The sequence below is a fragment of the Galeopterus variegatus genome, unplaced genomic scaffold, assembly GCF_000696425.1.
Source record: "Galeopterus variegatus unplaced genomic scaffold, G_variegatus-3.0.2 Scaffold7530, whole genome shotgun sequence".
NCBI lineage: Eukaryota > Metazoa > Chordata > Mammalia > Dermoptera > Cynocephalidae > Galeopterus > Galeopterus variegatus.
Window position 1 is genome coordinate 52176 of NW_007733641.1, and position 13311 is coordinate 65486.

Consider the following 13311-nt stretch of genomic DNA (forward strand, 5'->3'; position numbering starts at 1 on the left):
GGCTGAGCGAGGTGTGGGCGCAACACCGAGGTTTGCGATCCCGTTGCCGGTCCCGGTCCGGTACGGGCGTGACACTGAGGGTTGCGATCCATTGCCGGTCATGAAAAAAGACAAAAAGAAAAAAAAAAAATCCTGCCGGGTCCCGAGATAACAGTGAAGGTGAGAACAGAAACCAGAAGAAGCCTTGGTGACACCTCCTGACTCATAGACTTGGACCCCTCGTGGCTCAGGTACCCTTCTCTCCTGCTTTTCACCTCCCATGTTCTTCCCTCAATCCATCATTTAGGAGCCCCTCAGTAAATCTAAATCTCCCAGATGGGGTAGCCTACCATTTCCTTCAGCTGAACACATCTGCTTTTCTAATGCCAACCATTTGACTTCTGAGAATTTTTTTCTCCTCCAGGGAGTGGGCAGGTGGACCTGAGTTCAGTAACACTGAGGTCAGCCATCCCCATCACAACAGAGGTGGCTGCATCCAAATCTACAGGAGGCGGCACATCTGTGGTCTGGACAAGACCTGCTATGACCCCTACTGGGACTGGCTGACACCCAACTACAGGGGAATCCCAAAATGACAGGAATTTGGTCTGTTCAATGGATTATGCTAAGTGCCTAGAAAAGTGACTGAACAGTAGGCACTTCATGTATATCTGTTGAATGAATTAACCCCAACCAGCACCTCCCCAGATACCTGAGTGGACCTGGGCCCCTCTGCCTGCCCCCAGGGACCTCTAGATGGAATCCCAAACCTCTCTTACAAATGCAAAACCCATGCTAACCAAACTGAGGGTCCGGTGAGAGCTGAGGAAGAGGCTGCTTCATGGGGGAGAGGGAAATAGTTAACATGAACAACCTTCCAGTCCTTTCTGCAGGGACAGACACTGGGTAGGCACTTTCCATGGCTCATTCCATCTGGTCCCTGCAATGACCCTCTTCGTCTGGTATTTTTGGCACCCACTTTTCAGAGGTGCACACAGCTCAGGTGCAGTGACATTCTTAAACCACAGCAAGTTGGAGCCAGGTCACCTCTGTGCCATAGAGGAGTGGTGCTCACCCTCCCAGCAGCAGTTCCAGCACCCAGTGGGTAGAGGTGAGGGCGCAGCAGGAGCACAGGAAGGTGGGGATGTGGGAGGGGTCACTGCCCAGGGGGCCACACTTGGTGCTCCAGCACTTTCTCCAGCATGTCTGCCTGGACCATCCCCACACAGCAGGCCTCCCCTCTCTAGGGTGGGACAAGTTGGGGTCACACAGTCAGGGCAGCTTGGATGTCCAACTTCCTCCCCGGGAACAGAGTCACTGACCTCATGTCACAGAGGGTACCGAGGCTCCAAGAGGTCTTGATGTAGGTGACTTGTCATAGGGCTGAGACGTGGCCAGCTGTGAGCTGCAAGTGTAATAGAACAACACTTGTGTTCCTTCATGTGATGTGCAGCTAAACCAGAACACTGGCACGAGTTGCAGTGAGGGAAAGTAAGCTTTTGTTACAAGACCTAATAACGGAGTCCAGGTGGCTAAAGCTCAGAAACATCCTGATCTCCAGGAACACTTACAGGTGGGGAGTTTTAAAGAAAGTGTTGAGGGTTGGGGAAGGGACTGCATGCGTCACCAGTTGACTGTTCTGAGTGGCTGCGCCTCTGAGCACAAAGAAGCAGGATCTTCATGAACAAAGACAAAACTTTTAGTTTCCTTTATCACTTACCAGGCTCCTATCAGTCTATGTTCTTGACAGTTCACCTCCTCAGCAAATTGTGAGGGCTGGGAATGTTCTGGATTTGGCCTATAAAGACATCTTGGGGATATGTGTCAAGATAATGTCTCCTGTCCCTGGAACTCGGTTACTCTGTTTTATGGTCCTCCTCATCACTTAGGTTACATCCCGTCCTGCCCAGCTATCTTCTTTGTACTCCCTTACTCAATTTTTTTTTAAAAGATGACCGGTAAGGGGATCTCAACCCTCTTGACTTGGTGTTGTCAACACCACGCTCTCCTAAGGGAGTCAATCAGCCATCCCTATATAGGGATCCGAACCCGTGGCCTTGGTGTTATCAGCACCACACTCTCCCAAGTGAGCCATGGGCCAGCCCCAGGTACTCCCTTACTCAATTGCTAGTTGTAAATCCTAACTCCTTAGAGAGTCTGTTCCCAGATCCTAAGTCACATCGGCTTGAGGGACCAAGGCCACAGCGCACTTTCATTAAATTTTTGGGAGTTTTTCACCCAAATGTGATGTCCACTCAGTTTTAGTACCCAGGATAACTTGACCACAAGGCTGTGTTCAATGATCGTTCAACAATGACAAAAATGAAAATGGTAATAATTACAACAGTGATGATTTTAACAATGGCAATGGCCATGTTGGTGATAATAACAGGAATAAAAGTAAACCCAAGGAGGTGGCAGAGGAGTACAGACCTCCCCGAGTGAATGAGCAGGTGCTCATGTCAGGACCAGGGGTGCTCTGGGGTCAGAGTAGAAAGAATGCAGCATGAACAGGTTCTGTGAAGGTGAAGGGCAAAAGGTGGGTGGTAAAGAACGCAGGAGGGTGGGGCCAACAGCAGACTCACGTGTGGAAAACACCAGGTGAGCCTTGGAAAAAGAGGAAACTGATGCCATTCACAGAGCCCAACACCACTAGGGCAGAGTGAGGGTAAGGAATTGTGTTAATGTTGGGGTTCAGGTTCGGGTAGAATTAGGGATAGGGGTTGGAGATAAGATCAGGGGGTGGGGTTAGGATTAGCAGTTATGGTTGGTTTAGGGAGTAGGGTTAGGATTAGTGGTTAAGGGTTGGGTAGTTTGGGGCTAGAGATTAATGTTACAAGTGGAGTAGGGTTAAGTGCTAGTGTTAGTTTTAATGGTTAAGGATAGGCTTGCTGTTGGGTTAGATTTAGAGTTTAGGGTTAAGGATTACTATTAGAGTTCAAGATTTAGATTTAAGGTTAGGGTAAGTTTAGGGGAAAGAGTTGGGTTTAGGGGTTTGAGTTGGAACTGGAGTTAAGTGGTAGGGTTTAGGGATAGGTAATATGTATAACCTGTTAGGAGTTAAGGATTATGCTAATAGGGTGTGTTTAAGGTTTAGGGGCTTAGGCTCAGTGGATAGAGTTGAGGACAATGGGGTGTTAGGGAAAGGGTTAGGGGTTAAATATTAGCTGTTAGAGGTTAGGGTAAGAATGAATATAAGGGGCTGGCTAGTTAGCTTAGTTGGTTACAGCATTTTGCTGATAAAACCAAGGTCTAGGGTTTGATCCTTGTATTGGCCAGCTGACATGAAAAAAAAAAAGGAATTAGATGCAAAGCCAGTTGGAAGTTGGTATGATCCCAGCTTCCAATGACAGTGGCCAAATTGAGAAAATTATGGATGGAAAGACAGCTCTTTAGGGCAGAATTGGTGACTATACTGGTGTGAGCAGTGAAGATAAAGGAGATGTTGGAGAGAAAATCAGGACATCTGTCCCCACTGAGTGATTAGATGCTGGTCCTGCTGGCTGAATAAGGGGATACTGACAAGGTCAGATTCAGGTAAAGAGCTTGAGGGTCAGTTTTGTGACACTGAAGTCCAGGTGTCTTCAGAGCACAGATTCCCATTCTAGAAAGAGCCAATTAGACAGGCTCTGTTCTTGGATCCAAGGGCTTGTTTAGTTCATGGTGAGAGAGACACAGGACTTCTGCACCCCACCGTGCCTGATGTAATCACTGTCCAGTGAAGTCCAGCCTGAGCACATCCACACTGTAGGTAGAAACTCCACTGCCCAAATGGCCACCATTGTCCTGCATGTCCACAACCCAAGTCTTCTGGGGCACCAGAACCTTCCAAGTGTACAAGGGCTGGAGGTTGAAGTGACCAGTGTGGAGTGGCAAAAGTAGGTGAGGAGAGATGCTTAGGGGGAAGCCCCTATTTATGTAAATGAAGATGGTCCTTTTCAGGACACAGGGTATGACTCTGAGTCAAGGGCACTTGGTTGCAGGGAACCCAGAGAGAGTAGGTTCTGAAGGGCAGGGCCACCAATCCTTCCAGGCAGCAGTAGTGCCCAATAGAAGCCTTCACCCCAACCCAAGACATTGTTAGACCAGGATATCATGAACTTCTCAGAACACAGTCAGTTTGTACCAAAAAAAAAAAAAAAAAGAGGAGACATTGTCTAGTGAGAGACTCAGCAGCAACCACTAGGTGGGAGGTAGGAAAGTGTGGCGATCTGGGTTTAGAAGACTTCTGCTTCAGAGGGAAGTGCCACCTCCAGGAGAGGGGCCATAAGAAAAGTGTGTGTGAGTCCAGGGTACGACCTGCTTGGTCTGAGGTGTCTGGCAGATATCTGAGTGGATGGGCGTAGCTATAATCTATGTAAATATTAGTAATGACATGGACACCACCCTGACTTCCGTTTGTGCTAATTTCTGTCCTCTTCTCCTCCCAAAATAATTATTTTACAATCTTAAACCCAGGAACATCAAAAAGCGACTGCATTTGAAGATAGGGTCTTTAAAGAGGTGGTTAGGTTAAAATGAGTCTGGGCCCTAAAACAATCTGACTGTTGTCCTTACAACAAGAGGGGATTAGGATATGCATAGACACACCAGGGGTGACTGTGCACAGAGGATGACCATGTGATGAGGAAGAGAGAAGGCAAACCTCTGCCAGCCAAAGAGAGAGCCTTAGAGAAAACCAATCCTGCAGCACCTCGATCTTCAACATCCAGCCTCCAGAACTGGGAGAAAATGCATTTCTGGTGTTTAAGTGGCCCAGTCTGTGGTGTTTTGTATGGCAGCCCAAGCAAACCCATACAAGTAGCCAATCTGAAATCTAGAGTAAGGTGATGGGCTGTCTCTGTTCATACCAACAGGAGACTTGCTATACTCCATTTGGTGAGGAGGTGCTATCATTCATAGCTTCTGCGGAAGTTAGTGATAAGTCTCTAGTATGAGTTAAATTGTGTTCGCAGTTCCCCCAAATTTATACATTAAAGTCCTAAGCCACACTACCACAGAATGTGAGGTTATTTTGCAATACTGCCATAGCAGATGTAATTATTTAATCCAGTATGACTGATGTCCTTATAAATAGGGGGAATTTGTGCACAGACCACACAGGGAGAACATTATGGGAAGATGAAGGCAAATATCAGGGTGATGATTTTACAAGCCAAGGGATGTCACAGGTTGCCAGTACACTGCCAGAAGCTAGAGAAGAGACATGAACCAGATTTTCTAGGGTCAGAATGATCGAGGTGACCTCCTTTTGGAACTCCCATCTGAATCTTAACTACCAGCCTTGCCAATTTATACAATTAAAACTTCTGTGTCCAGACAAGACTCAAAGTATGAATCCTAAAGTGCATGAGGTGTTAATCTGAATCACACTGTATCAGGTGCCCTTGATGCATAAGAAGTTGTATCTAGTAAGAACATAGGGAGACCCAGGAGAAAAGGGGTGGCCACAACATGAGACAGAAGCCAAGGTCTCATGTTAGCTGGCTTACTATGAGTCTGGTGAGTATTAGTCTGTTTCAGGTGGCAAATACATGGCTCATTGTCCTGCAATGGCTGTAGGATTCAAATTTAGAATTTAATAGGGTCATGTCAAAAGATTGTAATAATAACTTGTTGTTCACCTGGGAGAGAGGGACAAAACTTTTCCAACTGTGTAGTACAACCCATTGAAGACAGGCAAATTAGTTTATTGGATGAGAACAAACATTTTTTTAATGGCTTGGAAGAGAGCTACCATATCAACTTCTCATTTGTTTAACCATTAAAAGGAAAATAGATGCATGATTTTTTCCTCCTCTAAAGTGCATCTGCAAAAATAAACATGGGTTCTAGAATAGCAATACCTATATGACAACTAAAAAGAAAAGTGAAATTACTTATTACTATCATGCGGTAACTGAGCCACATTCAAATTTCCCGGTTATTCTCACAATGCCCCAGGTTGTCAAACCAGGATTTAGTAAAGAATCAGAATTCTACCTCGTAATAACGTGGAAAAAGACCAGTCTTGACCCATCAGGTCCTGTTCACCTGGTAGCAAGAATCCCTGCTCAGAAAATAAACAAAATCTCCTTGGTCCCTAAAGGATGATGGCAGAGGCTTGTGGGAAATGTAGTCTCGCCCTCCAGTGACGTCACCAGCACAGGATGACTAAACAGCTGCTCCAAGTTCCTTCTGTATTTGCCTGTCTCAGCTTGTTCTGCCATCTGGGAAATGTAGTTTCTCCCTGCTGTGACAACACCCGCGAAGGACTATGGGAAGGGCTTTCTTCTGCTCATGTGCAGCTCCGCCCACTCCACCATCCTTTGTCTGTAAGTCCCGGATGCCGCAGACCCTCCCCCCCCCCCCCCCCCCCGCTGCTCCTCAGATCAGCAGATCCTCAGGATTGTGCGTCCCTGAAAGTAGGTGGAGGGTGAAAGAGGAGCCCGCGGGCCTCAGGGGCTCTGGGGAGCGGGACGGTGTCCCGGCACTTGGGGACAGAAGCGCCGCGGGCCTCTGGTGGGTGGGGCCTGATATGCGGCGCAAGCGCGGACCTGGGCCGGCGAGGAAGGGGCGCCCGGGCTGCGCTTTCCAGGCGGTTCCATCAGAGGTCGGCGCTGCTGGAAGGCGGGCGGGCGCTGCCGGGTGTGCAGAAGCTGGTTCCAGATGTCCTAGGATGGGGACTCAGGTCCGAGGTGGCGACGGGAACGTGGCTGGGGGTGTGTGAAGACAGTGAGCCTGGGAGGTGTGGGGAGGTCACGTTCCAGCTCTGCCATCAGGACCTGGTACCGACCTATGGAACGTTCACTTCACCATCTGTAACATGAGTGTGTGGACATTAGTGTGATGCCCCAGATCCCAGAGGTGAATCTGAGATTGTGGGGTGTGTGCAGACTGTTCCTCTGTGGCTGCTGTGGTCGTGGGTGTCTCGGTGTCTCTTCAGCAGGTCACGTTTCTGGTCCCTCCTGCCCTGTGCAGCCGGCCTAGCGCTCCTGGTTTGAGTTTACAAAAGTTGATACACAACCTTGTTTCCAGGACAGTGACTTCTAGGAAGGAGATTGGGGCACTGGATGTTGGACCCATTTTCTTTGGAGTGAAGGATGTGTGACAGACTTTGATAGACGGTGTCCTGTGAATAGGAATCTCACCTGGGGGAGCATCACTGTGGCCGGAACCCTCTCAGTACTGCTTCAGGGCAGAGGCAAGAGAGTCCTAGAAAGGTGAGGATCCGAGCTTTGCACAGTCTAAACAATGATTGTGTCTAGTGCTTAGAGCACACCAGGGTTGGCAGATAATACCTCATTCAATGGGTATGAGACTGGATGGTATCGGAAGGTTTGGGCCAACTTTCAGAAGGGAAAGGTCAATTAGACTGAGAAAGAGAGTCAAGGACCCAGGAGGTGTTACTTTATTGAAGAGGGTTTGAGGGTGTTCTGTGGGGTGCAGGAATGACCTGTCACCGCTGAGAGGATCTGTCTGCAGTGCTCTCTGAACACACTCCCATTCCTTCAATCTTCCCTCATTGTTCCCAGTGTCTGAGCTCTCTCAAACCCAGCCTATGACCAAATTTGGCATCTAGAGATGTGCTGATGGTTCTCTATTTTCATTGTTCTTTTTTGGTCATTCATGAGTGGTTTTCCCCATGTTTCTAGTTTGTAAGAAAAGTGAAAATAATTGGATATGAGGAAATGTAACTTGCCCAGGGTTACATGATTTGTTGATGTTAGACATCCTGACTTTTTGGCTAGCATTTTAAATTTTGCCACATTTAAGTCAAAACAAGTGTTTGTTCATTTTTGAGATTATTTTTGTAATGCTGAAGTCAATTTAGAGCAAACATTGCTTTAACATACATGCCTAAAACATCTCTATCCTTTTTTAACTCCAGTACTTTCTTTGGATTATGTCACCTCAAAGGGTAAATAATGTAAGTAAGTATTTCCCACTTAATGTCAGTAACCTATTCTTCAAAATCATAACTTTTGCAGGAATATATTGGAGGCAATTTTGCATTATTTGAAAAGGGAAAATTAGTCTGCACTTCCCTTCTACTCAAAACCAATTTCTTAAATGTAATTAAAATGGTAGTGTGCTTCAAAAAGTTCATGGAAAGATTTCTATTCTCTTTTCATTCCATTTTCCCCCAAACCTTTGAAAGTACCCTGGTACAATGTATTACTCACTTGTAAAGAACACCACTTTTTTATGTTGTATGTTTTAATATTTATTTATTTGCTTATTGTAAAAGATGACTGGTAAGGGTCTAACCCTTGACATGGTGTTGTCAGCACCACGCTCTCCAAAGTGGACGAACCAGCCATCTCTATATAGGGTTCCAACCCTTGGCATTGGTGTTATTAGCACCACACTCGCCCAAGTGAGTCATGGGCCTACCCTATGTTGTATGTTTTTAAAATGAGCAACTTGCATGTCATATAAAAAGCAATACAAAACAAAACTTACAACTTAGTTTACCTATGTGCAAATAATTGTTTTTTATGAATCCCATAGCCTTTATTAGGACTAGAAACTTTACTGAAATACATGTAGTTAACATTCACTGTGATTTTCAAAACTTCTACCTGTTATTGTGAAGGTATATTGAATGTATTTGACTTGTAGTTTAAGACTTTCTCCCCCACATAATTTTGTTAAATATGTTTTGAGTTTTGAGGACTTCAATATGTCATTCAGTATTTGCTATGTAAGAAACAAATCAAACCCCAGTGGAAAAACCCAGCCATCTTACTTTTTTTGAAGTTCTATGGATCCACATCTTTGGGTGCATTTAGCTGGGCACTCTCACTCTAGAGTTCCATTGATTACAAATGTGCATACAGTCACCTGTTCTCTTGACTAAGGCTGTTTGGTTAAAGATGGCTTCACTCACATGTCCTTCACTTTTTGCTGACCCTTGTCTGGGCCTTGTGTCTCCTCAGCCTTTTTCATAGTCTGACTATGTTTAAGAGGCAAACACCAATGGCCAGAACTTTTCAAACTTATGTTTGCATGACATTTTCTAACGTGTCAGTGTCCAAAGCAGGTCACATGACAAAGACTAGTTTATTGTCAGAGCATGCTATATGAGGGCTTGGGTACAGGAAGATCAGTGTACCAGAAGAAATATACATTGTGTGTGGTTTTTTTACCTGTATAATCACAAGCAACATGTGCTGGGTCACAAAATGCACACTATCCAGATATTTAGGTACATAAAAAGAAGATGTGTTGTAATGGAAACACTTTTTTGGAATAATGTGTGAACTTAATATATTAATAGGGTAACAGTTAATATAGCCAAACTATTTCTATGACACTAATTTTAGTGAGGTCAGAATGTGTTTTTCTTTGGTATAATGTATTAAGTTATATGTTTAGGTAATATTGATTAGTGCTAAGTCTGTAGGCTATGTATGTTTTCATTGACCCAAAAATAAACTGTGTGTGTAATGTGTAGCTATTCATGTACTTGTAGCTGCATCTTTAATGGGGTCCTTGTTGCCCCTCATTGAGGTGTGAAGAACTGTTCTCTCACAGGAAGGCTTTTTGTTTGTTTGTCTTTTTCAGCTAATAAGTAGAGAGTTTTGGGAAGGAGAATGTAGAGCCAAGGCACAACAGTTCTCTCCTTAATCCACTCTATTCTCTTTTCTCCCAGCTATGCTGCCAGAGTGCACTAAAGGTTTACAAGAGCAAGAAAAGATGAAAAAATCTCCAGTGAGTTTTTTGGTTATTTATTACTCACCCTTTTTTATTGTATTATGTGAGCTTTATGGAATACATAAATTAAAATTGAAAAGTACAAATAAGTAAAACTGGACTTGAAAGAAATGTACATTCAGAAGATAAAGTTGGCATGTAGATATACCAGTTTGTAAGGCATCAGAGTCATCTCAGTTGGATAAAAATTTTTCTCTGGTCTTTGTGATGTCATGGACAAAAGGCTGACACCTTGTTTACATGATTGGAATGGAACCTGAGAAGAGAATCTGCCAAATTCTCTTGGGATGTGAAGACTTGGTGGCACCAAATTCTGCAACACCATCACTACTAGAAAGTTTTTCACTGCTGACCTGGAAATCCACATTTCTCACTTTCTGCAGTGGAAATGGTTACCTAGTTCTAAGGCACTAGTTGCTTAGTAAGCTTTTTATAAAGTTTCTAAAATAAATCTAGTTCCAGATGACTTTGGAAGACTATACTAGATTCATGGGTAGAACCTAGAATTATAACTTAAATTATAGTCAAACTCCATGACTGTTCTCTAGTTTTTTTCTAACTTGAGTCTTCTGCTATATTTTGAACTACTGTTCATGATATTCTCCTGGAAATACTTCTGTGTTAGTTTATTAGTTTCTCTCATGACTTCACTGATGGTTATTTCTCTTTTCTCCTGAATTCTTCTATTCTCTTCTTTATAAAATAGGTTATGAAAGTGCTTCATCCTGGGCCCTGTTCTTCTCATGTGAAATTCTTTTTCACTGATTCAGTCCTCTGTAGTTTGCACTCCTCTTTCTCTCCAGGTTGTACTTCTTCCCTAGTGTTTTGATCATAGGTTGAACTCTATTGAATGCTTGTTTGTAGCTATTCAAAAGGCACCTCAAGGGGCTGGCTTGTTAGCTCAGTTGTTTAGGTAATGGTGTTTTAACACCAGGGTCAAGGGTTAAGATCTCTGCACCAGCCACCTGCCAGGAAAAGAAACAAAACATCACCTCAAGGTCAACAAATCTAAAATTAAAACCACTTCCCTTTCTTTTGTTATATGTGTTATCACTACCACCCAACCACTGACACAAGCCACCAAAATGAGATTTCTCCTGGACTCCTCCTTGTTTCTTGGATCTAATTTTATCTTGTGTTACTTCCTGCTACTTTTATTTGCTTTGTCTTTTCATTTTATTCTAATTTTTATATACACCATCAGTATAGGGGGAGGTCTTTGTACTCATAAGGACAGTGGAAATGGTTACCTAGTTTAAGGCACAAGTTGCTCATAAAGACAGTAACTTTGTTCCACTAGAAATTTCATTCTTGTGGGCCGAGCCTGTGGCGCACTTGGGAGAGTGCGGCGCTGGGAGCGCAGCAGCGCTCCCGCCATGGGTTTGGATCCTATATAGGGATTACCAGTGTGCTCACTGGCTGAGCGCAGTGCGGCCGGTCTCAAAAAGGACAAAAAAAAAAGAAATTTCATTCTTGTAAAAACCTGAACATAATGTTTGCTGGGCTATGAGGTTCAATCCCTGGTGACCTATGCTTCTAGCCAGCACCTGTGGTGATATCCTTAGGAGTCCATAGAGAGAAAGTCTTCAGGAGTTACTGGGACATGTTTGAACAACAGTCAATAGAAAGACATAAAATAATAAAAACAGGAAGTACAAATTTTCATAATGTCTACCTTTTGCTTCTATAAATTTACATCAGTGATTCTATTTGTAGTTTTTATTAACATACACTTATGTTTGTACTTCAGTAAGACTCATCATGTTTTCATACTATCTTACAGATCATATTTTAGTCTTCTCCTATTTTAGGTAATTACTAAGAAAATGAGTGAGAAAAATGGATGTGTGCATTAGTCATCAGTATGTTTTTAAAGTAGAGCTGTAGCTAGCAGCTAGGTAAGAACAAAAGTTGTGAAACCAGTGAACTGAACATTTACATTCACAATTCTAATTTGAGACCTAATGTAAGATGTGAAATGCTTTCATTCTTTGCTTTGAATCTAATATTTAGTGTGAACCTACTCTTCATGTTTCAAATCAAAGTAATACCTAAGGTCTCTAATAATTTTATTGGCGTTCCAGTAATCTGCTGTGCAACAAAGTATCACAAAACTTCATGGCTTAAAATAAGAACGTCTTCTTATTACACATCACAATGTTTGGGTCAGTAAACGGGGCAGGGTGGTGTGGGTTCCCTGCTACATAATGTCTCTGCTCTGAGCTGGAAAATCTCTAGTGGCTGGGAACACTGAGCCAAAATCCAGCCCTCTCTTTGTGGCCATGTTGGACTTCCTCACAGAAGTATAGTCTGTGGTATAGTCAGGGTAGTCAGGTATGTCTGGCTTCTGCCACAGCAAGTGTCCAAGAGGCCCAGGCAGAAGTTGCAAGGATTCTTGTTATCTCCACTCAGATACCAAAGCTTCTCTTCCAACGTTTTCTGTTAAGCAAGCACATCACTAAGACCAGCCTTGATTCAAGGGGAAAGCAATTAGATTCCACCTCTCAATAAAAGGAATAGCAGGACTTTGCAGCACTGTTTAATAGACCACAGTCCTCTCTCTGACCGTAAATTTCTACCACATGGAAAATATTCTTTGCCCCTCTCAAGAGCCCTAGAGATATTCCACCATTGTGCAGTTGATTAAAAGCCAAACTAAATAAGCTCCAATGTCATGTCATCTTTTTAACACACATCCAGCTCACAGTGAGCAGACAGGCATGACCATGTGTGCACTTTTCTTCAGACAGGGTTGGTGGGAAGCGGCAGCACCTGTCACTGGTCCGAGTAGTTACTTCTTCCCATCAGGCACCTGCTTTAGTATTTCATTAAGGCCCAGTCCTGGTCCCTGGAAAAGATGCTTTGTGCCTCTTCACTATGTCCTTTGGGCTCTCACCAATCTGTCAATATCTCTTTTCCTTGAATACCCAGGTTTGCAGTTCACTTTCTTTGCCTATTTTTGGTTATTATATGTTGGGTGATCCAACGACCTACTTTTTTCTGACTCTGGCCTTTTGATACAGGAAATTATCTGGTGTAATCACTGCCATAAAATCATGGGTTTCCATTGTGCTAAAATCTGTTAGACCAATGCAACCCTGCCACATTCTGAGTCAAGCTCTTTGTTCTCTGACTGCCCCTTCTCTCCAAGGTGGCTATTTCCTTAGAAGTTTTATTTACTATGCACTATGTGTGAAATGATATTTCATTGTAGTTTTGCATTTCTCTAGTGATTAATGATGTTAAGCATCTTTCCATGAGCTTGTTAGACATTGGTATATCATCTTTGTAGAAATGTCTGTTGAAGTCATTTGCTTATTTTTAAATCAGATTATTTGTTTTGTTGTTTAGTTGTAGGCATTTTAAAATGTATTCTTGATGTTAATTTCTCATGAGGTAGATGATTTTTAACTTTTCTCTTTTTTGAGTTGCTAATGTAAATAGTATTGTTTTTTAAAAATTTTGCTTGGTCGTTGCTGGGGTACAGAAAAGTGATTGACTTTTGTATATTAATGTTGTATCCTGCAATCTTGCTGTAATCAGTAATTAATTCCAAGAGGTTTTCTATTTACTTGCTACAATGTTTTACAAAGATAATCATATCATCTGCAACTAACAACAAGAATACATTTT

At 43.3% G+C, this 13311-nt stretch overlaps 1 protein-coding gene across 1 annotated transcript in view; it reads left to right on the forward strand.

Annotated features, from left to right (window-relative positions):
- Nucleotides 1-6304: 6304 nt before the first annotated feature.
- LOC103607553 (zinc finger protein 717-like) overlaps nt 6305-13311 on the forward strand; it is a gene marked incomplete at its 3' end in the record, with an annotated part of 19596 nt that continues 12589 nt past the window's right edge. The window contains exons 1-2 of the mRNA XM_008592048.1: nt 6305-6383; nt 9617-9675. Coding sequence (XP_008590270.1) covers nt 6305-6383; nt 9617-9675 — 138 coding nt within the window. The remainder of the gene's footprint in view (nt 6384-9616; nt 9676-13311) is intronic.